The 25,139-nt window shown below is 36.7% G+C and overlaps 2 protein-coding genes across 6 annotated transcripts in view; one reads left to right on the top strand and one right to left on the bottom strand.

The window, feature by feature from the left end:
- The first annotated feature begins 4,005 nt into the window (after positions 1 to 4,005).
- On the top strand, positions 4,006 to 9,658 carry LOC135104467 (H/ACA ribonucleoprotein complex subunit 2-like protein). The gene is made up of 3 exons (XM_064011943.1): positions 4,006 to 4,615; positions 5,676 to 5,748; positions 9,371 to 9,658. The coding sequence occupies exons 1-3, from the start codon at positions 4,477 to 4,479 to the stop codon at positions 9,600 to 9,602; spliced, it is 444 nt and encodes a 147-aa protein (XP_063868013.1). The 5' UTR covers positions 4,006 to 4,476; the 3' UTR covers positions 9,603 to 9,658.
- A 6,311-nt stretch (positions 9,659 to 15,969) lies between these two features.
- Positions 15,970 to 25,139, bottom strand: part of LOC135104464 (trafficking protein particle complex subunit 12-like) — a 31,480-nt gene continuing 22,310 nt past the window's right edge. For all 5 annotated transcript variants that reach the window (XM_064011937.1, XM_064011938.1, XM_064011939.1 and 2 more), the window contains 5 exons: positions 22,874 to 22,961; positions 22,002 to 22,148; positions 20,992 to 21,114; positions 20,669 to 20,830; positions 15,970 to 16,522 (listed from right to left, as the gene is read on the bottom strand). In XM_064011937.1, coding sequence (XP_063868007.1) covers positions 16,274 to 16,522; positions 20,669 to 20,830; positions 20,992 to 21,114; positions 22,002 to 22,148; positions 22,874 to 22,961 — 769 coding nt within the window. In that variant the 3' untranslated portion in view covers positions 15,970 to 16,273. The remainder of the gene's footprint in view (positions 16,523 to 20,668; positions 20,831 to 20,991; positions 21,115 to 22,001; positions 22,149 to 22,873; positions 22,962 to 25,139) is intronic.

The raw sequence follows: 25,139 nt of genomic DNA, 5'->3' as shown, positions 1-25,139 counted from the left end.
TTTTTATATATGTAACCATCAAATATTTTCCAGTAATTCTAATCTCACTCATGAATATCGTTTTCAAAAAGAAATATGTAAGCTATATGTAGATACCATAAAATTAACTTATATAAGAGAGAGGTGGCGGAGAGAGAGCGAGGGAAGGAGAGGGCAAGAGCAGGATTTTCCTTGACTGGGTGAGAGAGAGGGAGCGAGCGAGGCTAGGTGACGTCGCTGCTTGGTGTATACGTAAGGCTATAGACACGTGCCGCGGGAGAGCCAGCCGATGTAGACACGCTTTTGTGCCGATTGGACTATCTTTACTGACATTAAACACGCGCATCTAAGCAACGTAGGAGGTTATCGAATAGACATCAGTCTGTAGGACCGTTTTCATTATTTTTATTGCTATTGACTATTTCAACAATATTATAGACAGGTATAGATAGGTAAATTCACTGAGTTACTGACACGATTTTGTGCCGATTTTTACCGTTTCTTCTTTTTGTGCCTGTTTTCCTTTCTTTATTGGCACGGTAACTGATTATTTAAGCAATGTAACAGTCGAATTCATACGTATACTAACTATATAGGACATAGTTTATAAGCTTAATTATTACTTCAACAAGGTATTAAAGCAGTGAATAGCATCTGTGTTATATCGGGTACCAGGTTATCTGTATTCTGATGTACGTAGAATGACGGGTGCGCTAAGGTCCTCTCTCTCTCTCTCTCTCTCTCTCTCTCTCTCTCTCTCTCTCTCTCTCTCTCTTCTTACTTGATATATATTTTCATGGCTTCGATATTTATATCAAAACGGTGGCATCACTGAAGTAACAAAAGTATTATCGAAAATTTTCTATCAATCTAATTGTGCTTGCCTTGTGTAATATAGGATGGTGAATATGTTGAGATGTTGACAAGAATTTATATTTACCTACTGATATGATTATTCCTATTGGTCTTCAAACACAGTATTCATGCAATGGCAACTATATAGAATATTTATGATTTAAATAATTGAAAGTATTTCGTGTAGGTAGGTGAACAGATACTCTAGGTATATATATATACTTCCTTTTCAACATTCGGTTAACGTAGACTTTGTATGGCTATTACGTTTATTATTATTATTATTATTATTATTATTATTATTATTATTATTATTATTATTATTATTATTATTATTGTTGTTGTTGTTGTTGTTGTCGCTGATGTTGTTGTTGTTGTTGTTGTTGTTGTTGTTGTTGTTGTTGTTATCATTGTTATTATTATTATTATTATTATTATTATTATTATAATTATTATTATTATTGTTGTTGTTGTTGTTGTTGTTGTTGTTATATCATTATTATTATTATTATTATTATTATTATTATTATTATTATTATTATTATTATTATTATTATTATTATTATTATCAACAGAAGCAGCATTATTATTATTGTTTTTTTCTTAGTAGTAGTAGCATAGTACTTCACTTTGCAGTGAAAAGTCCCTAATATTTTTAATGTGAGCATCGCATTTTTCCTGCTACTGAATAGATGACGCTCAAGAAAATGTTTTGGTTTTGATGGAGAGGGTATGATGACCTAAGGACTGGTAGTGTGGTAAGAATAAATAAACGTATAAACAAATATATAGATAGGTAAAAGCACATGCATTACAAATAATAATAATAAAAAAAAGAACATGAAGATTAAATTGTACGATATTTTTTCGAGAATAGTTAAACAACGTCATCCAGTTAATGTCTGTCTTTAATTCTTGGAAAAGGACAAAAACATAGGTCATAATAATTATCATACGTAATAACAGTGAATCCTGCATAGGTGGTAACGTAATATTTTAATAAGTAACTGTATACAGAAATGAAGCGTTGATGTGAATGCTAAAAAAGATAAAACTCCTATAAATATATCAATGGCACCGTGAGTTACATAGTGCACTGACTAACCTGACAACACTTAAAATAGATAAGTAAATATAGTGATTTTGCCTTGTCTATTTTTTGCTTTTATGTTGTTCTCTCCAGTTCACCACCTAGCTTTATGCCAGTTCTTTAGTTTTTAATGTCAGATTAATCTCTCTCTCTCTCTCTCTCTCTCTCTCTCTCTCTCTCTCTCTCTCTCTCTCTCTCTCTCTCTCTCTCTCTCTCTACGTTCTTCAGTTCCGGGACGACTAATTGCTTTTTGGTGCGGAAACAACATATGGCGCCCAGTTTTAGGAGAATAAAGTAATTACTCCCGCTCCTTCTCTTCCTCCTCCTCATCATCATTAAATACTGAAAAAAGGGGTACAGAGAGAGAGAGAGAGAGAGAGAGAGAGAGAGAGAGAGAGAGAGAGAGAGAGAGAGAGAGAGAGAGAGAGAGAGAGAGAGAGAGAGAATTTAATTACTTTTAGCCAAGTTATACCAAAATATGTGGACGTGTCATTCTATTGGAACATAGCAATTATCACTTTTTTTTTTATCAACAGAAACATAATATGTATAGATTAAGTCACGATAAAAAGACAATGTGTGAAAGAATTTTCATAACAGTACCCCACATTTCTATCACTACGAACAGTACAAATCTCCTACAACACACACACACACACACACACACACACACACACAAAGAGAGAGAGAGAGAGAGAGAGAGAGAGAGAGAGAGAGAGAGAGAGAGAGAGAGAGAGAGAGATTTGAAACTGTTGCATTCCAGTTTTAGTATCCATCTTTTATTTATTTTTATTAATTACGTAAGTGGAATTTCTGAGTTTGTGAAAGATGGTATTTTTAAATGGAGGGATTAGAAGGGAAGAGGGAGAGGAGGTGAAGTAGGAAAAGCAGAAAGAGAAGGAAGAATGTATATTAATTTTATATTAATGCGATTTTAGTTTTTCATTTTATTACAAATTTCTCTAAGTATGAGGAGGATGGTGTATTAAAATGAAGGAACGTGACGAGAAAATAAAGGAAATAGAGATAGCAGAAGAGGAGGAGGAGGAGGAGGAGGAGAAAAGGGAACCACGCCCACGAACACACCTGCGGAGCGCTGAATGAACGAACATTTGGGCGGCAGGACTCCACAAGGACAGGGTGGCGCAGAAACTGTTGCCATTTGCTTCCCCACAACAACCAAAGATATTTGTGGGAGCTAATGATCCCACATGTACCTCGGTATAAGAGTGCACAGTGGAGTTTGGGAAAGAAAAAAATATTCGAATAGTTTGTACTGTTACGACACCAACATGACGAAGAATGTTTCGTAAGGACCATGAGTCCCACGTGTCGTGCCTTCGATTTTTGATGACCCTGTAGCTAGCAGCCCTCTCCGTGTTCGGAAAAGGCAGGCTGTGGTATGGAGGCGGGTGAATGACTGCTGGGAACGATCTGTAAATGTCTTGGTACTTACAGAGACGAATTTTACCCTTGGATTGCACTTCTAAAGCATTTGAAATGTATAAGCCATCAAAATAATCGTATGGGTAAGCACCCCACATCCCAATTGTTGCCAGAAGTTACAAATATCAAGTTAAATTTGCAATATTACTGACGTGCTCCATTTCCTGTCTCCACAAAAAGATATTATTTTATTAATTCATCTTGCTAGAAATATAGGTAATGGCCGTGAGTGCGCATTTTACGAAGAGTACAGACAAAGAAATAAAGAGAGTTGCAGTAAGAGAGGGAGGAGCTAGGCCAGACGTGATACATAACTGGACCCGCTACACGTGAGGAGAGCAGCAGGCGTGTTAAGGTGTGCGGCTGGTTGGAAGGGAACAGAAGAGAGAGGGGGCAGGATCACGGCTGACTTATCTAAAACACGCTTACATGATGAAGTCGTGTGTTCAAAAAGCATATCATACCTCTAAAAGAAATAAAAAAAAAAAAAAAAAAGTGGATTCAGCGAACTTGATCCTACACACACAAACACACACACACACACACACACACGTGGACTCGTTTATAGCTTGCGTAACTTAACTATTATTCATTAATGATCATATCTATTTGCTTATGATTTTAATCACAGTGCAGAACTATAGCATACTGATCACCCTCTCTCAAATGAGGTCGTGTTAACGTTATGACAATGTATCGCAATGGAAGACCGTGTTAAAATTATAATGATAATTACCCAGCTGACGATGTATGTATTTCACATGATCTTGTAATTAAGCATTATGTAATGCTAATGCGAATACTAACGACAATAAAATAAAGATTGACAAGAAAACAAATGAATAAGTAGAGAAAAATCGTAAAATTAAAATTTTCAGTGCAACGAAAATATAGAAGAAAAAGAAAAATAATCCATCACCTGCAGAAGATTGGGAAGTCAAGAGGAAACTATGAAGTTCAAGAGGAATCTATTGAAAACAAGGCTTAAGAATGTGAATAAATGGGAAAGGTGCCGTTGAGAAAGCAAAAGATCTATAGACCGACTCCCGCTGATCAAAACAGACGCCAGCCAGCGTGGGGAAGCACGAGGTTAATCAAAACAAGCCATGGACACCAGTAATGTAGGAGAGGAAGAGAAGGAAGGAGAGGTTACATATGAAGAGAAACTCAAGTACGTCAGTGTCATTGCCCAGCCCATGGCGTCCAAGAAGCTAGCCGGCAGGATATACAAGTTGATCAAGAAAGGTAGGAGCTGCCTCGTGGCCCTCTTGGTTCATAATCCCTCAATCCCTACAACTCCTAACCTAACCTAACTAAACGAGTAAATATGAAATAGAGTGTAGTAGAAGTAGGCAGCTCCCTATTTACTTTTGGTGGTAAGAGGTGATATTTGGCTCAATTTTAGCTTTCCCCTCTTGAAAACCCACTTTCCCACCAGGTCCCCAACATTGTAGGGGGTAGGAGCTGAAAAAAATAGAAAATAAGGCTGCATGACTCTTCTTAATATTTACTCTATCAGTTCCTGAATCATCTTAATCATCCTCCTCTGCATGGCTTCCAAGGAATCAATATACAACCACTTGTAATCATTAGGTTGTGTTTGGTTAGATTGATGATAACTTCAGACTTGTAAGGCTATAAAGTTTATAGAAATTATGTCATAGATTCTGCCATTGCAAATATATGAATTGGTGATTTTCTGCTGTAGAGAATCAAGATGATGGACATGCACAGACCTTGTAGAATTTAACTTCAGTTTCCTCCTGTTTACTTTTTCAGTTTACCTTTGTTGAGATTGATCCTGTTACTTTTTTATTGTAGCTATCAATAATCCAAAAGATGTTGTCCACATTGCATTATGCTGCTCAAATAGTACTTTGATCAGAATCCCCTCTTAACCTGTATCTCTCAAAGGAATGTAAATTTTAATTTTAATCTCCTCTCATAATGCATGTTATACATCCTTTGTTTGTCGTTTTGCCCACTTCAAAACGGGTGCTGTTAGGCTACTTGACTTTATTTAATTCTTTAATTTATTTATTTGTTTATTTATTTTAGAGAGAGGATAAGAGTTTGTACATGGTAGATAGGTTAGGTTAGGTAAGATTAATAAATTGACATAGTATGTAATAGTGTAAATTTAAATAAGGTGTAGAATTTTTTTTTGCTATAATAGAAACATTTATGTATCAAATTTGGGTGGGTGTAATTCATTAAATTTTCCAGTTTATGTCAGGCTACAGTAAATTCAAGATTATGTTATAAATTTTGTAGCAAGTATCTAATGATTTTATTGTTCTTCTAGCTTCCAAACAGAAGACATTTCTGAGAGATGGATTAAAGGATGTACAGTCAAGGATCAGGAAAGGAGAAACAGGGTGAGAATCCTACTTATATATAACTGATCTCAAAGGATACTATTCATAAATGTGAGATGTTGATAGAGAAAATATACTTTTGTTTAATTATTTTTGTAATATTGCTGATCTTTTCACCTAAACTATTGCTCTGACATGTAAGATTATGGTGGAACATAACTAGTTATCCTTTGAAGTGACTTACATGTATATTATATTAGTCAGTGAACACCAATCTTGCATCAGGGCTACAAAGGCCACTCAGGGAGCACGTCTTACTTAAGGCCTCTCATCAAGCATAAAAAATGGGCTGGGATAAATTGACTTATTAGCATCTCAAGTGCATTTCTCCTCCGCACTCATACCCATAGCAACAATGACCAGTATTAATTGCCAGTGTCAGTATTCATGTGTTTTGTAATGCATAATCAGCTCTTTTCTCAGGTTGAAACACATTTTGTTCAGTTCATTTTGTGGTATTTGTAGTGATGAGTGTGAGATAAGCAAATCACGGTGATATACAATCATAAATCTTTGCATATCAGGCTTGAATGGTGTCGATGTAACAAAACATGTGAATTAGTATACACAAAACTTTCTGACAAAAATTTGTCAAGCAAGGCAGTGAGGAATTGTCTTTACACAGGCACTGTGGTGGCATCCCCACTGCTTCCTTTCAGCTGCCATGCCATAAGAGTTGGAATAGAGTCCAACTGCCTTTGTAGAGAAATTAGAAGCCATGGGGTAACAATAAGGGGGATGCCACCACCATGTTTGTAAAAAGACAGTTCCTCACTGCCTCTCTTGACAAATTTTTGTATTAGGTTCTGCAAGTCTAGTATTTTAAATCCACATATTTTGCTATTTTGACACCATTTAAGCCTGATATGTGAAGATCTATGATAGAATGATACCACTGTAACTTCTCTGCCTCACACTCGTCATTAAAAACACCACAGCATGAACAGACCATAATGTATTTCACCCTGAGAACAGAGCCAATCACGCATTACCAAAGACACAATGAACACTGACACTGGTGACCTATGCAGTACTGGTCATTGTTGCTATGGATGTGGGTGAGGAGGAGAGTTACACTTGAGATACTAATGAGTCCCAGCCCATTTTTTTATGCTTGCAGGGAGGCCTTAAGTAAAATGTGCTTTCTGAGCAGCCTTTGCTACCACAATTCAAGATCAGAGTTCGCTGACTGTATTTACCACAAACATTTTCCTAACTTCTTTGTAATGCATGCTAATTGAAAATTTTCTCTGTTAGTTGATTAGTGTTTAGGCAAAATTGTCTTGGCTATCCCACTTTTTAAAGGGGGCAGACAGCCTTGGTATATGTATATACTGTAAGTATGTATTTCAAAGATAATAGTGGCTCTAGAACTGATCCCTCTAGTATGCCACTGATTACTTGTCCCACTTAGATTTATAGTCATTAATATTGTAACTGTTGTTGTTACATAATCATGATCTGATCCAGGCTAGAACTTTTTTCATGTATCCCGTGCAACCTTCATGTTCAGGAGCCTTTGCAAAAGCCTAGATATATTATGTCATAATAATCCTCATTGTCTGTTTTGTAAACTTTACCATGAAAGCTCAAGTTTATAAGACATGACTTTCCCTTTATGAAGCCATATTGTGAATCCTTTTATCAACCTGTTTGTCTAAATGATCCCAAATGTTCCTTGGAATTATCGAGTTCATTAATGTACCTACAATTGAAATAAGGCTAACTGGACAATATATTGATATTAATGTTTTATATTCTTTCCCACATTCTTTGCTGAATCAAATTATTTCTTACAGACATTAATCAGTCATTCATTAATAATCTTGCATACTTACTTTTAATGCTCTTGGATATATTTCATCTGGCCCTGGTGATTTAATCTTTTTGGACTGTCTAGGTCATATTTCACCATTTTGCCTCTAGGAATTTCATGTCTGCTCACTTCTAGGTATTATCTACATGTTTTCCTAAGTGGAAGACAATTAAATAATAGTTGTTTTGAATTTTACTCATCCCTTGCTTAGAAGTAACTCTATATCAGATGCATTTAATGTGCCAAGTGTTCTGTATACCTGAAAAATCCATCTTTACACCTGGTTATTTACCATAATCTTAAATTTAGTAACTAGTGCATTATATAAAGTCCTTAATTCCTCCTGTCCTGCCTTCAATTTCTTAAACAGCCAGTCTTCAACATTTATGGTTTCAACTTTTCATGGGTTGGTACTAATTCAAATGGTGTATAGTGCAGAAGCCTATGACACACACATACACTGTTCATCTACCCTCAAGTAAGTATAGAATATAAGCTGAGGGGTCTCTTATAGGTGTGAGTGAGGTCCTGGATGTAATTGAGTTGCCATTTAGTTAATTCTTCTTACATGACTTCTGCTTGTTCAAATATAGTCAGAGAATGCTCCTAAAGTTGCATCAACTGCTGCAATGCAGGATCAGCATTTACACTTCAAAGTTTGAGTAAAAAAAAATAATGATAATATACAATGGAACCTCAGTTACTGAACATCTCCTTTTCCGAATAACTCAGTTTTTGAACAAAAATTTAATTCGTGATAACTTCAGTTGCTGTATCAACGGGACCGCCGACATGCCGGATACTTGAATATTGCTGGATACTTGAATAGAAGTGAAATTATGTCCACAGTCACCATCCTACACTCACACATCTTACCATAACAAAGATCAGCTGATCTTAATCAGCAGCTGATCTGATCAGCTGCTTAAGTGTAAGCACAACACGCTTCCTCTTTTCTACAACTTTAGGCATGATGAAGGCGTCAGGCGATAAACAGTGCACACGCGGGACTGAGTCACTGAGTAAACACAGTGCAGTGGGCCGCGGGTAGAGCGAAGCAGTGCGCTCTGGTGGCGAGGGGACAAAGTATGCCTCGTGCGGGAATTTTAATCGATATTATGAGTACACATTGATTTTTTATTGATTTTAAGGCTCGGGGAAAAATGTACCAGATACTTGAAGCTGCCGGATACTCGAATGCCGGATGAGAGGGATTTTACTGTAATTAAGTTTGAAAACTGAGGTTCCAATATATATATATATATATATATATATATATATATATATATATATATATATATATATATACAAAGTCAGTAGAGGTGTGCATGGAGATGTACATATGGACTTCTAGGTTACAATTAGCATCATGTATTAAGCTTAAAGCAATGAGGTGATAGGTTATTGGAAAATGGTTAGATATGTGGATAGATGGATTAATAAGGCTGGCATACAAGAATGCTATAGAACATGATATGTGTATAATTATACATATATTACAGCAAAAAGTTACTGTATTTTGAAAAAGCAATACAGCCTGGGAATGTGAATTAGCCAGCTGCATTAGCCACCTGAGCACTTTCTCTTTTCTTTCTCCTCTTAGCCTCATTGATGTTTCATTACTTGGTGTTATGTTGCTGTTCTATTTGGAAAAGAGTTGTGGCAGGAAGATTGTTGGAGATAACAGAGGGTAATGGCATGTAGTGCATCTCTGAAGGAAGCCTTGATTAGAAGTCAGACATGATTTATTGATACTACCAAGAAAGCACTAGTGGGCTAGTCTTAACCTAAATTATTTCCTTGCAGAATTGTCATCTTTGCTGGAAATGTTTCTCCTGTTGAAGTGATGTGCCACCTCCCTGCTGTGTGTGAGGAAAAGGAGATTCCTTACATATACACACCATCCAGGGAAGATTTAGGTGCTGCCATGGGGACCAAAAGGGGTTCCCTTCTTGTTCTTATTCGGAAAAACAACGAATACCAGGAATTATATGACAAAGTGCTTGAAGAAATTAACAAAGTACCTAGAGTTTATTAACTTTGTCATAAACATATAAGTACAGTTCAGTTTTAATAAAAGTATAAAAAGTTAAATGTAGTCTGAAAATTACATATTAGCTGTATGGTTCATAATTGATACATACATACATACATACATACATACATATGCTAAGGCTGTCTCCCCCAAAAAAGGGGGTACCCAAGACAAGGCACAACTATCACATTCACATTCATTCACACCCTTCCCATAGCCCCTTGGCCCCTGACAGAGAAGAGAAAATAGTCCTGCCCTCACTTTATGATGGTCAGTCACACCTTGGACAGTTTGGTTTGGAACAAGGCTCCTTAGCAAGTACTCTCCCTAACAGATCTAGTTGCCCCACACCTATGTGAGACTATTGATGCATGGCATCTCCCTTGGTGGTTGCAGGACTGCTTCATTCCTCATGCACTTGCAAATGCTCTCCATTTGCTTCTCTCACATAATCATTCTACTATACTCCAGTGTCAGTCCTCTTCCCTTTAAGGCCTCCTTTATGCTATCTTTCTTATGTGGTCTACCTCACAAGTTTACACCTCTCATGCAATCTTACTGTTTTCTTCACCAGCCTATCATCCACCATTCTCTCAACATGTCCATACTGTCTCAGCACACCTTCTTCACCAGCCTATCATCCACCATTCTCTCAACATGTCCATACTGTCTCAGCACACATTACTCTAACCATCCAGCCAAGTCTCTCACAACACCTGTTCTTCTCACTTCCTCATATCTGACACTGTCCATCATTTTGATATGAAGCTTATTTTTTATTTTTTATTTGTTTATTTATTTATTTATTATTTTATTTTATTTATTTATTTATTTATTTATTTATTATTATTATTTATTTATTTATTTATTTTCCTGTGAGATTATTATTCATGCTGTTGACTGTCACCCATGCTCCATGATGACTGCTCATCATTTTCCTTTCTTTATAGCATACAATGTTGTCACACAAATCAAAGGACTACTTTTAATTACAAAATTCATTGAAGCTAAAGAAATTATGTCACATTATAAGAATAGTATCCTAAAAATGTATAAATCCATGACATCTGCTAGCATTAGCTTGAGTCATCCTATGCTCTTATTTCACTAGCATTCGCTTGAGTCATCCTGTGCTCTTATTTTGCATTTCTGACATCTTAATTGTGTTCACTTATGACACTGCACACCTGCTTTTGCTTGCAGGATCCCTTTGTATGTTTATTAACATCATGATCCTTTCTAACTGTTTGATGCACTCTTTTTCTATTCAACCACTACATGGACATCTTTTTTGTGGAGTTCTGCAGGTTCCTTAAATGATCTTGCACTGCAAAGTGATGGAAGTTGCTGTATGTCATTTTTGTATTTCCTCTTACCTCATGAATCTTCCCAGCATTGTGGCATACTGTGTCCAGTCCTAAAGGAAACTACCATTTTTTTTTCCTGAAACCAGTTCTCTGTCCATAAAGATCTTCAAATCTATGTACCCCTCCCATGAACTTTTTATATTCTGAAACAGCTTGTGGAGATGTTACAGTGATTTTTGTTTGGTTTTTATTCGCTACTGCAATCCAGTCCACTTTGGTAACAGATGAACTCCATGAAAAGTAGAAGTTAGTGTAATTATATTGTTATCATTCCACTGGGTAACTTCAGTCTTTCCTGAAGTACCACTAAACATCTTTTCATCTTCATTTGTTTTGAGCCAGGGAGAGAACATTTCTCAGTGTGATTCTCGCTAATAGTTCTAGTTCATGCATGTTTCATTTCTGGCAAAGTGTCATCAAAAGGTAAACCAGTGAAGAAATTGTCAAAATCAAGCTATAATGTTCAATTTCCTTTGGCACTTCATGAAGAAGGCTCAGTATAACAAATGCACCTATAGATGTAGGTATTTAGAGTTCATAGAAAATACACTGAGTGGTTGTGGTGTGCCCAGCATCACCTACAGATGACAGTCATTAGTTTTAACACAGTTACTACTTAATAACATATATTCATTGTAGCTTTGCATCCATTACATATGTTTTTGGTTAGCCATTCAACTATTAAGGAACACAGAAAATATTACTAAACTTTTGATATTGTAGGATCTCAATGTAAGAAAGTAACAGAATAATAATGAAAAATTACAGCCCTGCATGCTCATTCGAAGGCTGCCAGAACAAAAGTAAATAGAATACCTTTCAGACAATCTGAAATATAGATAATTGAAGTATTGAGCTTTACAAAAGATTTTTTGTGGTAAATTTCAGTAGCTTTTTAAATATATGAGCACTTAAAAATGTGTCGCCTGTAAGTGACATTGGGTGTTCTCGGGTTTTATGTAAATATTCTAGTTAATGAAATAGTTATTGTGTGTTCCTATCATTTGACCTCAGGGACCATTGTAGTGATCCTGGATGCAGTAGCTGTGGCAAGACTACAGCTAGTGTGAAAATTCCTGGCTTTAGTTTTAGGACATTAAGATATCAAAGCCCAGGCAACTATTGAATACTGGTTGTTGCTAAAATAACCATGGCAGAAATCTATCGTTAGGCTTGTGGTCACAATAATCCTGATGCCTTCCACGTATCCTCTTACCAAGATGGTTTGTTGCTGCCTCTAAAACTCGCAGCCATCTTTGGGAGAGCTCTTATGAGCACACATCTGATATTTATATGTACTGTAAAGGTAGCTGTGGCAAAGACTTGACAGCTAGTGTGAAAATTGCTAGCTTTGGTTTTAGGACATTAAGATATCAAAGCCCAGGCAACTACTGAATACTGGTTGTTGCTAAAATAACCATGGCAGAAATCTATTTTTTTATGCTTGTGGTCACAATAATCCTGATGCCTTCCATGTATCCTCTTACCAAGATGGTTTACTGCTGCCTCTAAAACTCTCAGCCCTCTTTGGGAGAGCTCTTATGAGCACACATCTGATATTTATATATACTGTAAAACCTCCACAAGTCAGACTTCCATATAGATTGGCAATGCAACAAAATATTTAGTAGAAAAGGTCCAAAAAAAAAGTTATTTCTCCAGTCACTAAACTGACTAAACCCAGTCAAGCCAGACTAAACTTGGCATATCCTATGCAGTATTAATTACTGCATAGGATATGATGCTAAGAAAGGCTACTAGTTATGGTTTTGGTTCTGGCTGAAGATCAGGGGGGTTTGCAATGGCACCTTCCTGACTGGGTCTTGTTTACAGTTTCTTTTTGTGCTCTGATTTTGAGAGAAATAAGAGAGCAGATCAGACCACAGAAAGAAACCATAAGCAAGACTGTACCAGAGAGATGCTATTGCAAAAGCTAAACCTCCTGACCCTCAATGAGAACAAGAACTAGGATCAGCACTACTCCTTAGTCATGTCCTAAAAGGAGGCTTTAAAGGGAGGAATTTGAGTTGGGCCTGCAGGAGAGTTTTCAGTTTTAGTGATATTTCTCATGGAATTTTGATGTCTCTTTAACAAAGGCTGATCCCCCTTTATGGTAACTTAATGGAGATTTTACTGTATTTACTGAATCTTTGTTATATAACATTGAGAAGTAAGAAACATGAGAGCATAGAGCCTTTGGATCCATAAAGTCAAAGCCTTGGACTTCAACTAGATGCAAATTGATAGAAATTTATTAGGATTTTCTGACAAAATGAAAGGAAGCAGAAATTCTTCATATGATAATTATGTGCATGTGTAATTCTATCACCAACTACACAGTGATATGGCTTGTGCATATTTAACAATGGTGTCACCTACCTGATCATCTCCCAAAGATGGGACTTGAACACCTTACAGTTTGTAAAGGAATAGGTGTGAAAAGATTGATTGTTACAGCAAAAAATAATTCCGTTTATTTTCAGTTGGGCTGGAAAAAAATTCAGATTAACCAGCCATCTTGATTTTACAAAAAAAAAAAAAAAAAAATCCTGTTTATTTTCAATTGGGGTGGAAAAAAATTTAGATTAACCAGCCATCTTGATTTTACATTTAAAAAACTTGGTATGCCGGAAAAAAATCTTTTTCATTTTTGTGTTATCAAATCAGCTAATGAAATAGGAAAATTTTCAGCCACTATCATCAAGCAGAAAGCTGGAAATATGACAAACGAGCTAAATACTGTGCACACTTGGGATGTATCATCACTTTGAAACAAATGCCATTTTTTCTCTCTATGTAAGTTTAGCTTATTCATTTAAGTTAAACAGTACAGTAAAACCCACATAAACTGAACTATTTGGGATGAGGTGGCTGACAGTTTATCCAAAAGTTCAGTTTATCCAACAATACATGTTTCTGGCCAGTTTCTATGTACATAAACATGTATGTTTATTGCTATTTACAACATATTTGTTTGCACATTATACGCCCCAAGGTGGATATTTACAGCATATTTTGTTATTACACACTGTACACAATGCACTAACTCGCTTAAGAGTTCACTTAACATTATGCAACTACACACTTAGGTAGTGTTAAGAGTTCACTTAATTGTACACAACACACTAGTCACATAAGAGCTAACATAACATTACTGTACTACTAGTGTACTTTTGCTTGTCACTCAGAGTTTGAGTCAAAGATGTTGGCTGGTGGCTCTGGTGTGATTGGGGATGGAGTGGAGCTAGGTAGACTAGCTGAGGAGGTTGATAAGGTCGTTTGGGTTATCCAATATTCAGCTTATTCAGGTTCAGTTTAGGGAGGTTTTACTGTAACATAAAACTCTAGAAATTCTGGTACATATGAAAGAAACAATCATGTTTTGATACAAAATCTTAGCAGGACACTGGTGAAGATTGTTGACATTGTCTTCCAATGTCTTCTCTAAGTTGCTGCTTTCTTTGGAAATACACCTTGGTTCTTTCATTATATGTTTGTACAATCAACCACAGCACATTATAAAGAACAGGATTTTATAACCACTGCAGACTTGTAACTCCCACCTTATTTTTTTATTTTATTTATTTATTTATTTATTTATTTTATTTTTTTGAGAAGCTGTTATGTCTGATGTTGACCAGTCTTTTTGTCTTGGCACAGTTTTGGTCATAACAATATCCCTGCAAGACAAGTAATACTTACTCAGTTCATTTGGGGATTAACCAGATAAAACATGTCTTGGTAGAAACCAGTAGAAAAATGTAGCAAGACTAGAAATAAGTGTAAAAACACTGTGAGTTTAGTTGCAAGTATTTAGCTTATATTAACTATTCTGTAGAGTGTGCATCATTGAATCATGTGGATACTGTTAGCATAAAGATTTAGGATTAATGTTTTTTTAGCATATACATACAGCACATCAAGATGTATCACGAAAGGGATTTTAGAAAGTGCATCTCCAAAGAACTGTAGGAGCTTATTCTGAGTCCTACATTAAAACAGCAAGTGACCACCTGCAACTTAGCTCATTCCCAACTCCCCAATTGGGGTGTTCCCAATGGGCTGAGTTGCTGGTGGTCATTAACTGTTTTAATGAAGGACTTTATACACTTCAGTTCTCTGGATATGTACATTCTAAAATCATCTCTCATAATACATCTTGATGTCCTGTACCATATTATGTGCCACAAGTGTTTTGTGCTAACAGTATCCATGGGATCTGGTGATACACACTTTATAGAACTGTTATTATATGCTAAATACTCACAACTAGGCTCTTATTGTTTCCACATTTACATATGTAGTCTGAAACATTTTTCCACTGGTTTCTGTTCCACTGAAAAGAAGCCAATATTACTCATCATGCAGGGATATTGTGATGGCCAAAACTGTGCCAAGATGAAAGGACTGGCTGATATCAATTCCATGTCCAGGAGATAACAAGTTTGCAGTGCTGTTGTAAAACTGGTCTATACATGTGCTGTGGTTGATTGTATGAACACATCACAAAAGAAGAACCAGTGTGTGAAAGGATGGGTTGTATTTCCAAAGAAGAAAGCAGCAACTCAGAGATGTTGGGAGACGTGATGTCAACAGACTATCTTGACCAGTGTCTTGACAAGATTTGGCATCAAAAACATGGTTGTTTCTTTCTTATGTGCCAGGATTTATAAAGTTGTATGTTAGCTTTATAACTTAAATGGATAAACTAAACTCAGTAAATATACAGACATGAAAATATAGCATTCATCCCAAGGTTATGATACATCCCAAAATTAGTAATCTGCATAGTTTTTAGTTTTTTTTTATATCAGTTGGTTTGATAACAAATAACGAATGGATTTTTTTTTTCTGCATACTGAATTTTTTGTGTAAGATTAAGTAAACTGGTGTGTGTGTGGCAGTTTTTCCAGCCCACTGTGAACAATCCGATTGTGGATCACTTCTATCACTGCATGTTAAATGATATACTATTAGAGTATATACCTGCAAAATTAAAACAGTTTATTGTGGGGAAGAAGTATTATTATTAAGAAGTAATTATGTACAATAATCTAAAAAATAATTATTTAATAGCACTTCTTGAATATAATATGATACAGTGATGACTTATAAAATATATACTACATTTCACTTGTAAGTAAAAGTTGTCTTGGCATACAAAGTTGAAATTTAGTCCACAGATACAGTCTTGGTATACAAAACTGAAGCTTTTATGAATATAATTTTGTAATTTTATAATTTTCTTGATGCACACACTTACATGAGGAGCAGCTTTATTAGTTAAGCCTTAAAGAGTGCAAATATTCACTGAGGTTGAAGTTTGAGTGCTGCTACATTGAAAGAATCCCCTTTGTGTTGGGCGATTAAAGAAAGGATCTTAAGTTTTTTCTGGTGAGCATTGGATGATTCCAGTTCATACATTGTGGCCAAATTTAGAACAATAGCCTCATGAAGGAAGCGTTCCGGCTGTGAGAAGACTGCACCCTCCACAAGTGCAATGGCCTCACTCACTCGGCCAGTGTACATTAGACACACACCATAGTTGTTGATAACCTGCAAGGAAATTCTCATCAGTACTAGGAAGTGGTTTCATATTCTTAAAGTAGCTGAGATTTAGTCTTTTATGAGTATAATATTGATGGATTGATTATGTTGTTGTCTGCAAATCTCTTATGCAATCTTGCTTGGTTTTGAAGCATGTATCTGAAACTTCTTCATTTTTGGCATGCATCTCCTATACCATTTCAGACTTGATCAGTAAGTCAGAACAATAATGATTACATTCTTTTATAGGGAAACTGTAATAACTGTGGATACATTCCTGTTACTGTTATTCAAGATCAGGGATGATTAACCTGCTATTTCTTAATGTGGTCAGCCAGTGTAATATTGCCCCCACATAATAACTAACTGCCTCTTGGCACAGCCATGGGTGGGAACTGGACTTGTAGGCCTGAGCTAGATTAATTTATTTTCCTTTATTCTTTGAATCATCATTAATATCCACCCAACTCCCAGATCACTTTTCTTCCCTCCACTGGCTCTCTGCTGCAGCTGGCTGTGCAGTGTGCATTATTCTCCCATCTTGAGGGATGTCTCTAAGCTCATGTAGCTGTTATGTACCAGGATAACTCCATTCTCTCTCCCCTTCCTTATCCAGTTGTTGCCAATATAAAATCATCACCTATTGTCATAGCTGCCATTGATGGTGATGACATTATTACCAATCCAAGCAGAAATAACAGTAGTAGTATCCATAGTGGTAGTAGTTTACTCCATTCACCCTAGGGTAAGATTGAGTTGTGGCATAAGCTCCTCCCCACAGGTTATGGAGGAAGGGCAGAAGGGCCTCTGTCACTTCTGCAGCATTATTGTCCTGTTTCTATATGGGGTGGCTGTTTTTTATGAGTCTCCTCCATCTAACCCAGTCTTCCACTTCAAGGTCCAAGTTCTTCTCCCCTGCTGTCTGCCACAATACAGTCTTTCCATCTCATCCTGAGTCTTCCTCTCTTCCTCCTGCCACCCACTTCCATGTCCATTATCTGCCTTTCACAATTCCCATCCCCTCTCTTCATAACCATCTCAACCGTGCCTCCAGCACCTTGCTCACACTTGTTACCTTAACTGTACCTCTTATGATTTCATTTTTAATTCCATGTTTCCTTGTCACTCTACTCATTCACCTCAGCATTCTCATTTCTGTTATTTTCATTTTTTTTTCATTACTCTTTTTCATTGGCATAGTCTCTCAACCATACATGATAGCTGGTCCCACCACTTTTCTATAAACTTCCTCTTTTACCTTCATTGGCATTCTTTGGTCACAGAGGACACCTGACATATCAGGCCAGTTTTTCCATCCCACCTGTATCCTCCTGGTAACTTCCACCTCTGCATTTCCATCTGCCACAACAGATGAACCTAGATATCTGAAGTCCCTCAAGCTGTTCAGAGACTGATCATCTAGGGTCATGCTCCTTGTGTCTCTGTTCCTGCCTTGATCCTGGTCTGTCATTGCCATATATTCCGTCTTACTTCTACTTATTCGCATTCCCTGCCTTTCCAGTGCTATATGCCACTCTTCCATCCTCTCTTCCACTTCTTGTTTTGATTCACCTACTAACACCACACCATCTGCATACATAATATCTCATGCCACTCCTCTTTTTACCCTCTCTGTCAATATATCAAACACTATATTAAAGTGGAAAGGGCTGAGAGGGCTTGATGCAGCCCAACCCACACATCAAAACTCCTAGTCATGCCTGCTATAGTTTTAGCCCTTGTTTTCAAATTTATGTATATATCCATAATCAGCTTTACATACTTCTCTGGCACCACTTTCTTCCTCATATCTCCATACTTCTTGCCTCGAGATTCAATCATGTGTTTTCTTCAAATCTATAAATATTGCGTTTATCTCCCTCTGGTTCTCACTATATTTTTCCAAAACCTGTCTTAGCATAAAAATTGCACTAGCAGTTTCCTTTTTAGGCATTAATCCAAAATAACCCCTTGATATCTCCAGCTCTTGCTTGTCTCAGTCTAACATCCATAATCCTCTCCCACATCTTCATTATGCAGGACAAGAGCTTTATCCCACAATAATTTACAAACTCCTGCACATTCCCTTTTTTCTTGAAAATTGGGACCATTACACTCTCTTGCCACTCCTCTGGTATGACTTTCTGATCCGTCACTGCTGACTGAAATCTTATCACAGTTCAGTGGAAAGTGGGCTTTCATTATTTCATTAATATCTTCATATTCAGCTTTATACATCATGGACAACAGGAAACCACAATCATGGATGAATTTACAGTCATATAACGTTAAAACTAACCAAATCACTAGTCACATCAAATATCTAGCTGCCTCAAGGTGCCCAGCACCACCAGAGTTATGCCAATCCTCCTGCCCCTTTCCCTTGTAGCTGGACGAGATCCTTCTAGAATCTAGCATTCTCTCTCTCTCTCTCTCTCTCTCTCTCTCTCTCTCTCTCTCTCTCTCTCTCTCTCTCTCTCTCTCTCTCTCTCTGATCAACTTACAAAGGCTTTTCTTTTTCCACCTTCATTGAGTACAAGGGGTAAAAGTGTGAAGTAACTTGCTTAGTCCAGCTCTCTCTATACATCCCACTATTCCTTCCTGTATATTTCAAAATAATCATCCTGTTCCTATGCCTCCTCCCTGTCTTGCAAGAGGGCACTGAATGAAAATGTATGTATGTACTTTATCTATCTTGGTTTAAAATTACCTAAGGATAGAGTAGGGGAGGTTTGGAAGAGGGTGAGTAATTTCATCAAAATGCCTATTTTTTTATTATTTCTATTTATTTTTTTAATCTATACTGTACCTCCCATTTCCCCAAACCACCACTCCCACATATAAGTGGAAGGGTAGCAGTTTGGCTTACTCCTTGACATGATGTCACTTTAGGGTGAACAGAATATAATAATATTAGTAGATAGCATAAGTTGTAGTAATAGCGGTGGTGAAGACAAAAAAAAGCAGCTGTAAAAATAGCAACAGCACCAGCAGCAGGAACAACAAAAGCAGCAGCAGTAGTAGTAGTAAATGAGGTCATAATTCCCACACCTATCATCCATTCATTCCTGGCTTAATACCATGGTTATTTGCCGCCTCCTCCTTCTCCTTCTCCCCCTTCTCATGCCAAACTCTCTCTCTCTCTCTCTCTCTCTCTCTCTCTCTCTGAGCTTGAGAGAGAGAGAGAGAGAGAGAGAGAGAGAGAGAGAGAGAGAGAGAGAGAGAGAGAGAGAGAGAGAGAGAGAGAGAGAGAGAGAGAGAGAGAGAGAGAGAGAGTGTTACATAGAAAAACAGACCACAGCAGACCTTGTGGTCCTCACAAGGTGACCTGGTCTAGGACTACTAAGGTGATAGTAAAAGAAAAGGACAGCAAAGCAGAAGGCTCTCTCCCCACCCTCAACTCCCTCCAGCATAAGAAGTACAGGAAAACAGGTCAGAAATAAATACCTTATGGGGCTAAAGAAGGAAAAACCCAAGGGAAATTCTATAAGAAAAGAAAATAGATTAAATGAGATGCTCCCATTTCCTGGAGGCAAGGAAGTTAACTTCTAACAAACAAGCGCTATTAGCTGTGGATTCGAGGCAAAATATTTGTCAAGATGGCATTTGAAAGTCTTTATGGTGTTGCAGTCTATCACATCTTGAGGAAGCCCATTCCATAGATTAACTACATGATGGAAAAAATACTTTTTTGATTCGTGATAGTTGAAGGATTTCCCAACAATTTTGCAACTGTTTCCTCACAGGTAATTTAAAAAATCTATAGTGAAATATTTACTGCAGCCCATGTTATCAATGCCTTTGATGATTTTAAACACCTGTATTAAGTCACCTCTTAGTCTTCTTTGTTTTAATGGGAATAGATTTAGTTCTTTAAGACTCTCTTCATGAGAGAGAGAGAGAGAGAGAGAGAGAGAGAGAGAGAGAGAGAGAGAGAGAGAGAGAGAGAGAGAGAGAGAGAGAGAGAGAGAGAGAGAGAGAGAGAGAATGGACAAAATTTTGAGCTATAGAACCCATACTGGCAAACCAGGTGCAAACAATATGCTTCAATGCTAACAGATACAGTACAATATTCAAGAAATTTTGAGACAAAAAAAAGAAAATGGATTGCAGGTTGATGAATGAATGAAAATGAAAATGTATGTTTTACATTACCAGTCCATTGCTAGGATTAATCTTGTGTGCTTGTTGTAGGATTTCAGCTGCATCTTTGAAGGCATTCTGTGCTATTGATACATAGGCAGAATGGAGAAGACCCTGAACAGGGTCATGATGAGGAGGTGGTAAACTGTGCTCAAAATACTGGTTAAATGTTTCCTGGAAGAAGAAATGTAAAAAGAAAATAATAATAATAATAATAATAATAATAATAATAATAATTTTATTCACAATATTTCAGAAATATTACATTCATATCATAATGAAAAATAAATAGTTAACAATGATATATATTCCCTTCAATATGGAGGGCAACTAACCTGGGCTGCTGTTACATCACCGAGCTGGAGGCATAATCGTCCTAAGGCAGAATACAGTCCAGCAGCTGAGTTTGGATCCTCCTGAATTAAGCGCTCAATGAGACTCCCAGCCAAGCGAAAATCCTGAAAACAGATATTGTCTTATTCACTGTTGCTTTTTTATTAAATTTGATTTCACCTTAGAAACACAACAAAGAAAGTGGATCACTAGCTCCTGACACTGTTTTACTGAATTATAAAACAGCTTATGAGATTCAAATCAGGAAGTTCAAGGTGGAAATGCACTACTTTCAATGGATTATGAGGCTTTGAAAACATAATATTGAATTATCAATACAAGAGAAAAAACATATTGAATTATCAATACAAGAGAAAAAACAGTCATATAAGACATCACTGTAAAGAAAAGTCTCATCATCATAGCTCTTATTAGGTGTGTGTTGTCGTTATAAATTATTGTGATAATGATATCGGGTTATCATTATCATTTTTCCTGTGTTTATCAATTCATCGGCATCACTGATACTTTTGGTTCCAAACTAGCAATAATTGATAATTTTAGTTGTTGGAAGATGAGCAAGTTGAAGTTTTAAACTTTAAAAATAAGTTGTAGTTATTTTACTTAAAACTACTTTTCATTAGTGAAGGGACAGGATAAAGATTGAATTTGAATTTTTTTCTAAGATTCTTCAAAGTTTTCTAAGATAAATATAATAAAGATTTGAAGAGAAAGATAAAATAAAGATTTGGATCTATACATTTTTATATTTAAAATATCAACAATGTTATTGCTAATATCAGAATTTTAAATTTATCGAGTCATCGGTTATCGGGAGATAAATTTATCGCCAGTTATCGATTATTAGTTATTGCTGATAAGGTTATCGTTATTGAATTATTGGTTATTGTGATAAATTTTTAGCTACTGCACTCAGCTATGCCTTTTACCATGCAGCATTGCATCCGTGTCTAAAACAGAGTATAACAAAATTATATTTTATTGCCCTCACTTTCAAGCTAACTGCACAATTTGTGATGGAGTACATGACCCGGTGCCTTCGGGTCCTCCACAACTTGAGAGAGTCATCACGCATGTTATTGGTCATCTCAAGGTTGCTGCCATCTTCACTGAGACCATTATTAAGATTCTTTATTATCTGAAAAAAAAAACAAATAAATAAAATAAATAAATAAAATATAGAATTAGAATATTCATAATCATTGAGCAGGTCACATATTTGACAGGAAAACCCACATTAAGGACTGTTACAGGAGAGAAGGAAGATAACTGACTAAAGAAAATCCAACTGATACCACAATTATATCTAAGCTATTTAGAAAACAAGTCCATTGTAGTCATCAGTTTATCAGTTCAGTAAAGAATATGATATAGGTCTTGCCCTAAATCATGACTGCCTCCATCCATGTCATCATTTGTGCTGGAAAACACAGACTTACTGTCAGAATACCACTCTTCACAATGAGCCCTGGAGATATGCTGACAGACATTCAAAGCACCACTACAGGGATACACAGCATTATATGGACTTCAAAATACAACAATTCACTAATGTTAAGTCCAAATTACCAACCACTTGCCTGTACAAAATTTCAAACACTCAACAAAAGGGAAACCAATAACACATTCATACCTTCTGATCACATGAAGGAGCACTACAAGATGCTAATCAGTAAGTCTTTCAAGCTTAGTATTACTCAGAGAACTCAAATGCTTATAAGAAACAATACCAGGTCTTTCTCTGCCAGAAGTAATCTATCATCATACGAAGTTACTATTTAATAATGAAAATTTTAAAAATAATGTTTGTTAATACAAGTTTCTTGAAAGTAACATTTAACAAGAAATAATGTTACCACTTACTTGATTGCACGTCCTCAGCAGAGCATTAAGACGATCAAGTGCCTGTGTGTGCTTCCCTAAGTGCTGAGGAAGTTCTGCCACCAGTAATCTGGTATGAAATAGATGTTGAAAAAAAAGGTTGTATAATCTGTTTGGATTATGTTTGTTTCTCAACTGTCAAACAAGATAGTTGCTGAAAAAATACCAAATTATTATTTATTTATTTACTAATCATACGATTTGCAGGTATACTTTAGTTTATCAGTAACTCCTGATATGAAAATTATGTTGACTAGAGATAAAAATTCTGCAATATTCATTGTGCACCTGAACACTTTGCCAACTATTAATATATGAATTCTACTCAAAATTTGACTCTTATACAGGGACAGTTTTAGATACAAGTGATACAAGTGCACTTAGGGTCTCTATCTCTATGAGGATCCCAAAAGGAATAAATATTGCTGCTTGTGATAACTACTTATTAACCATAATTTTTTTCAACAATATATGAAAGTTTGAAAGTACTTTTTTCACAATAAAATGGCAACAAAACTATCACCAGCCTAAATTTTGTATTGATTTATATTGTGCATAAATATTATTAATATCACTGTAACTGTTAGCCTTTTACAAGCCATCCTGCCTCTGGGAAAAATTCAGACGAAGGTTCATGAGGAGCTTTTAAAATATATTTCTTCTTAAGGCCCTCAGATCACTATAAGCAGCCCTGGTCTTTGATAACTTTACATCTTTCCAGTTGTTTAACTTCAATACCATGCTTGATATTTGTGTCTTAGTTAAGTGGTAGATAGGACTGAATAAAGAAGCTGGATGAAAAATTTATATTGGTGAAGTGAATAATGAAATTAAGGATTTTGGATACCCGACTCAAAGTACGCACTGTTGCTCATTGTGCATTAGAGTCACTACTCTTGAAACATGTTTAGCCATTTGGCCTTTTCAACCTCCTCCAGCTTTAAGGCTGAGGTGGGCAGAAACTCATTAGAATGAGGGGTGAATGAGATTAACCTTAGTATTGTCTACTATAGTGTAGTAGGAAAATGGCCAGTAGCTGATAGATGTACATGTGGAAATGAGTTTGTTCCTCCTGACCACCTTCTTCCACCATAAAATGATTCATAGATGAAACTGGTGAACAGGAGACCCTGACTGACAATGTAGCAGTGGATGCTACATTGTCAATAGATGGGGAGCATTGTTAAGTGACCCTAAAAAATTGGAATTATGAGTTGGGATTTTTACACAAGAAACAAGGTTACACAAGGTTGCCTGAGATGTTTGGCACCTTGTTCCCTTCCTTTTACAAGGATATTATACACTCAAAGGTGTGGGTATCATGAGGCGCCACCTCACTCATTGTTGCAAGGTTTTGCATCTTAGAAGCCTCCAGGCTGGTATTCCTCCTCATCCTCCCCAATCTTCCTTTTCTTGCTTTTCTTGCCTTTGGGAGTCTCCATTCTTTTCTTTGTCCTGAGGTCCTTCCTCTGGAGGGATGCAAGCATGTGTGGGGAGTTCTGGAGCCCCAGGGCCAGCAGGAAGTTGGAGTCCATGTGGCCAAAGTTGTGCTCGAGAATGGTCACTTGTGTTGCAAAAGTGACCCTACTGAGCCCACAATACTTCTCCTTAGAGGTCTTCCTCCACACCTTGGCATGCGGGCTCTTGTTGGGGTTCTGAGTCCTGGGTAAGTTGCTAGTGGAAAGTTGGTGTGAAGGCTCTCTCCTTTGCTCTTCTCTACTCTGCAGCTTTTACTGCTTCACCAGAAGCTTTCCTTGCCTTCTCGTTGGCTGCTGCCTTCTTATGGTTCAACTTTGGCATAGTTGAACAACTAGTAAACGCTGTACTACTGAAGAAAAAGTGGCGGGAACTCTACCTTGGGGAAGGGTCGCAGTGACTCATAAGTTGAATTCAATGACATATAGTGTTGTCAGCATCCCATTGCCAGGCGTATGAGAAAGGAAATATCATAAAATTGATATAATTCACATTTTAGAGGAGACAAATCATTATGCAAGGTACAGAGCGGAGCACAGTTGGCGTCAGTGATGCTCCGCATGCCATATGCAATAGATGAATGGGGGGAAATTGATTTTTTTCATATAAAGGTGGCTCGGACCATAAAAATAAATATACCATAGTGATCCCTGCAACTAGTTTTCTCACGCGAATAAATATTGAGAAGACATTTTTTACCCTAGACTTTAAAATGACCCCCTTAACGAAGGATGTATTGGATGCCAAGGTAAGGGAAGCAATGTCTGAAAGA

This window comes from Scylla paramamosain, chromosome 10 (genome assembly GCF_035594125.1).
Source record: "Scylla paramamosain isolate STU-SP2022 chromosome 10, ASM3559412v1, whole genome shotgun sequence".
Taxonomy (NCBI): Eukaryota; Metazoa; Arthropoda; class Malacostraca; order Decapoda; family Portunidae; genus Scylla; species Scylla paramamosain.
This window is presented reverse-complemented; position numbering and strand designations above follow the sequence as displayed.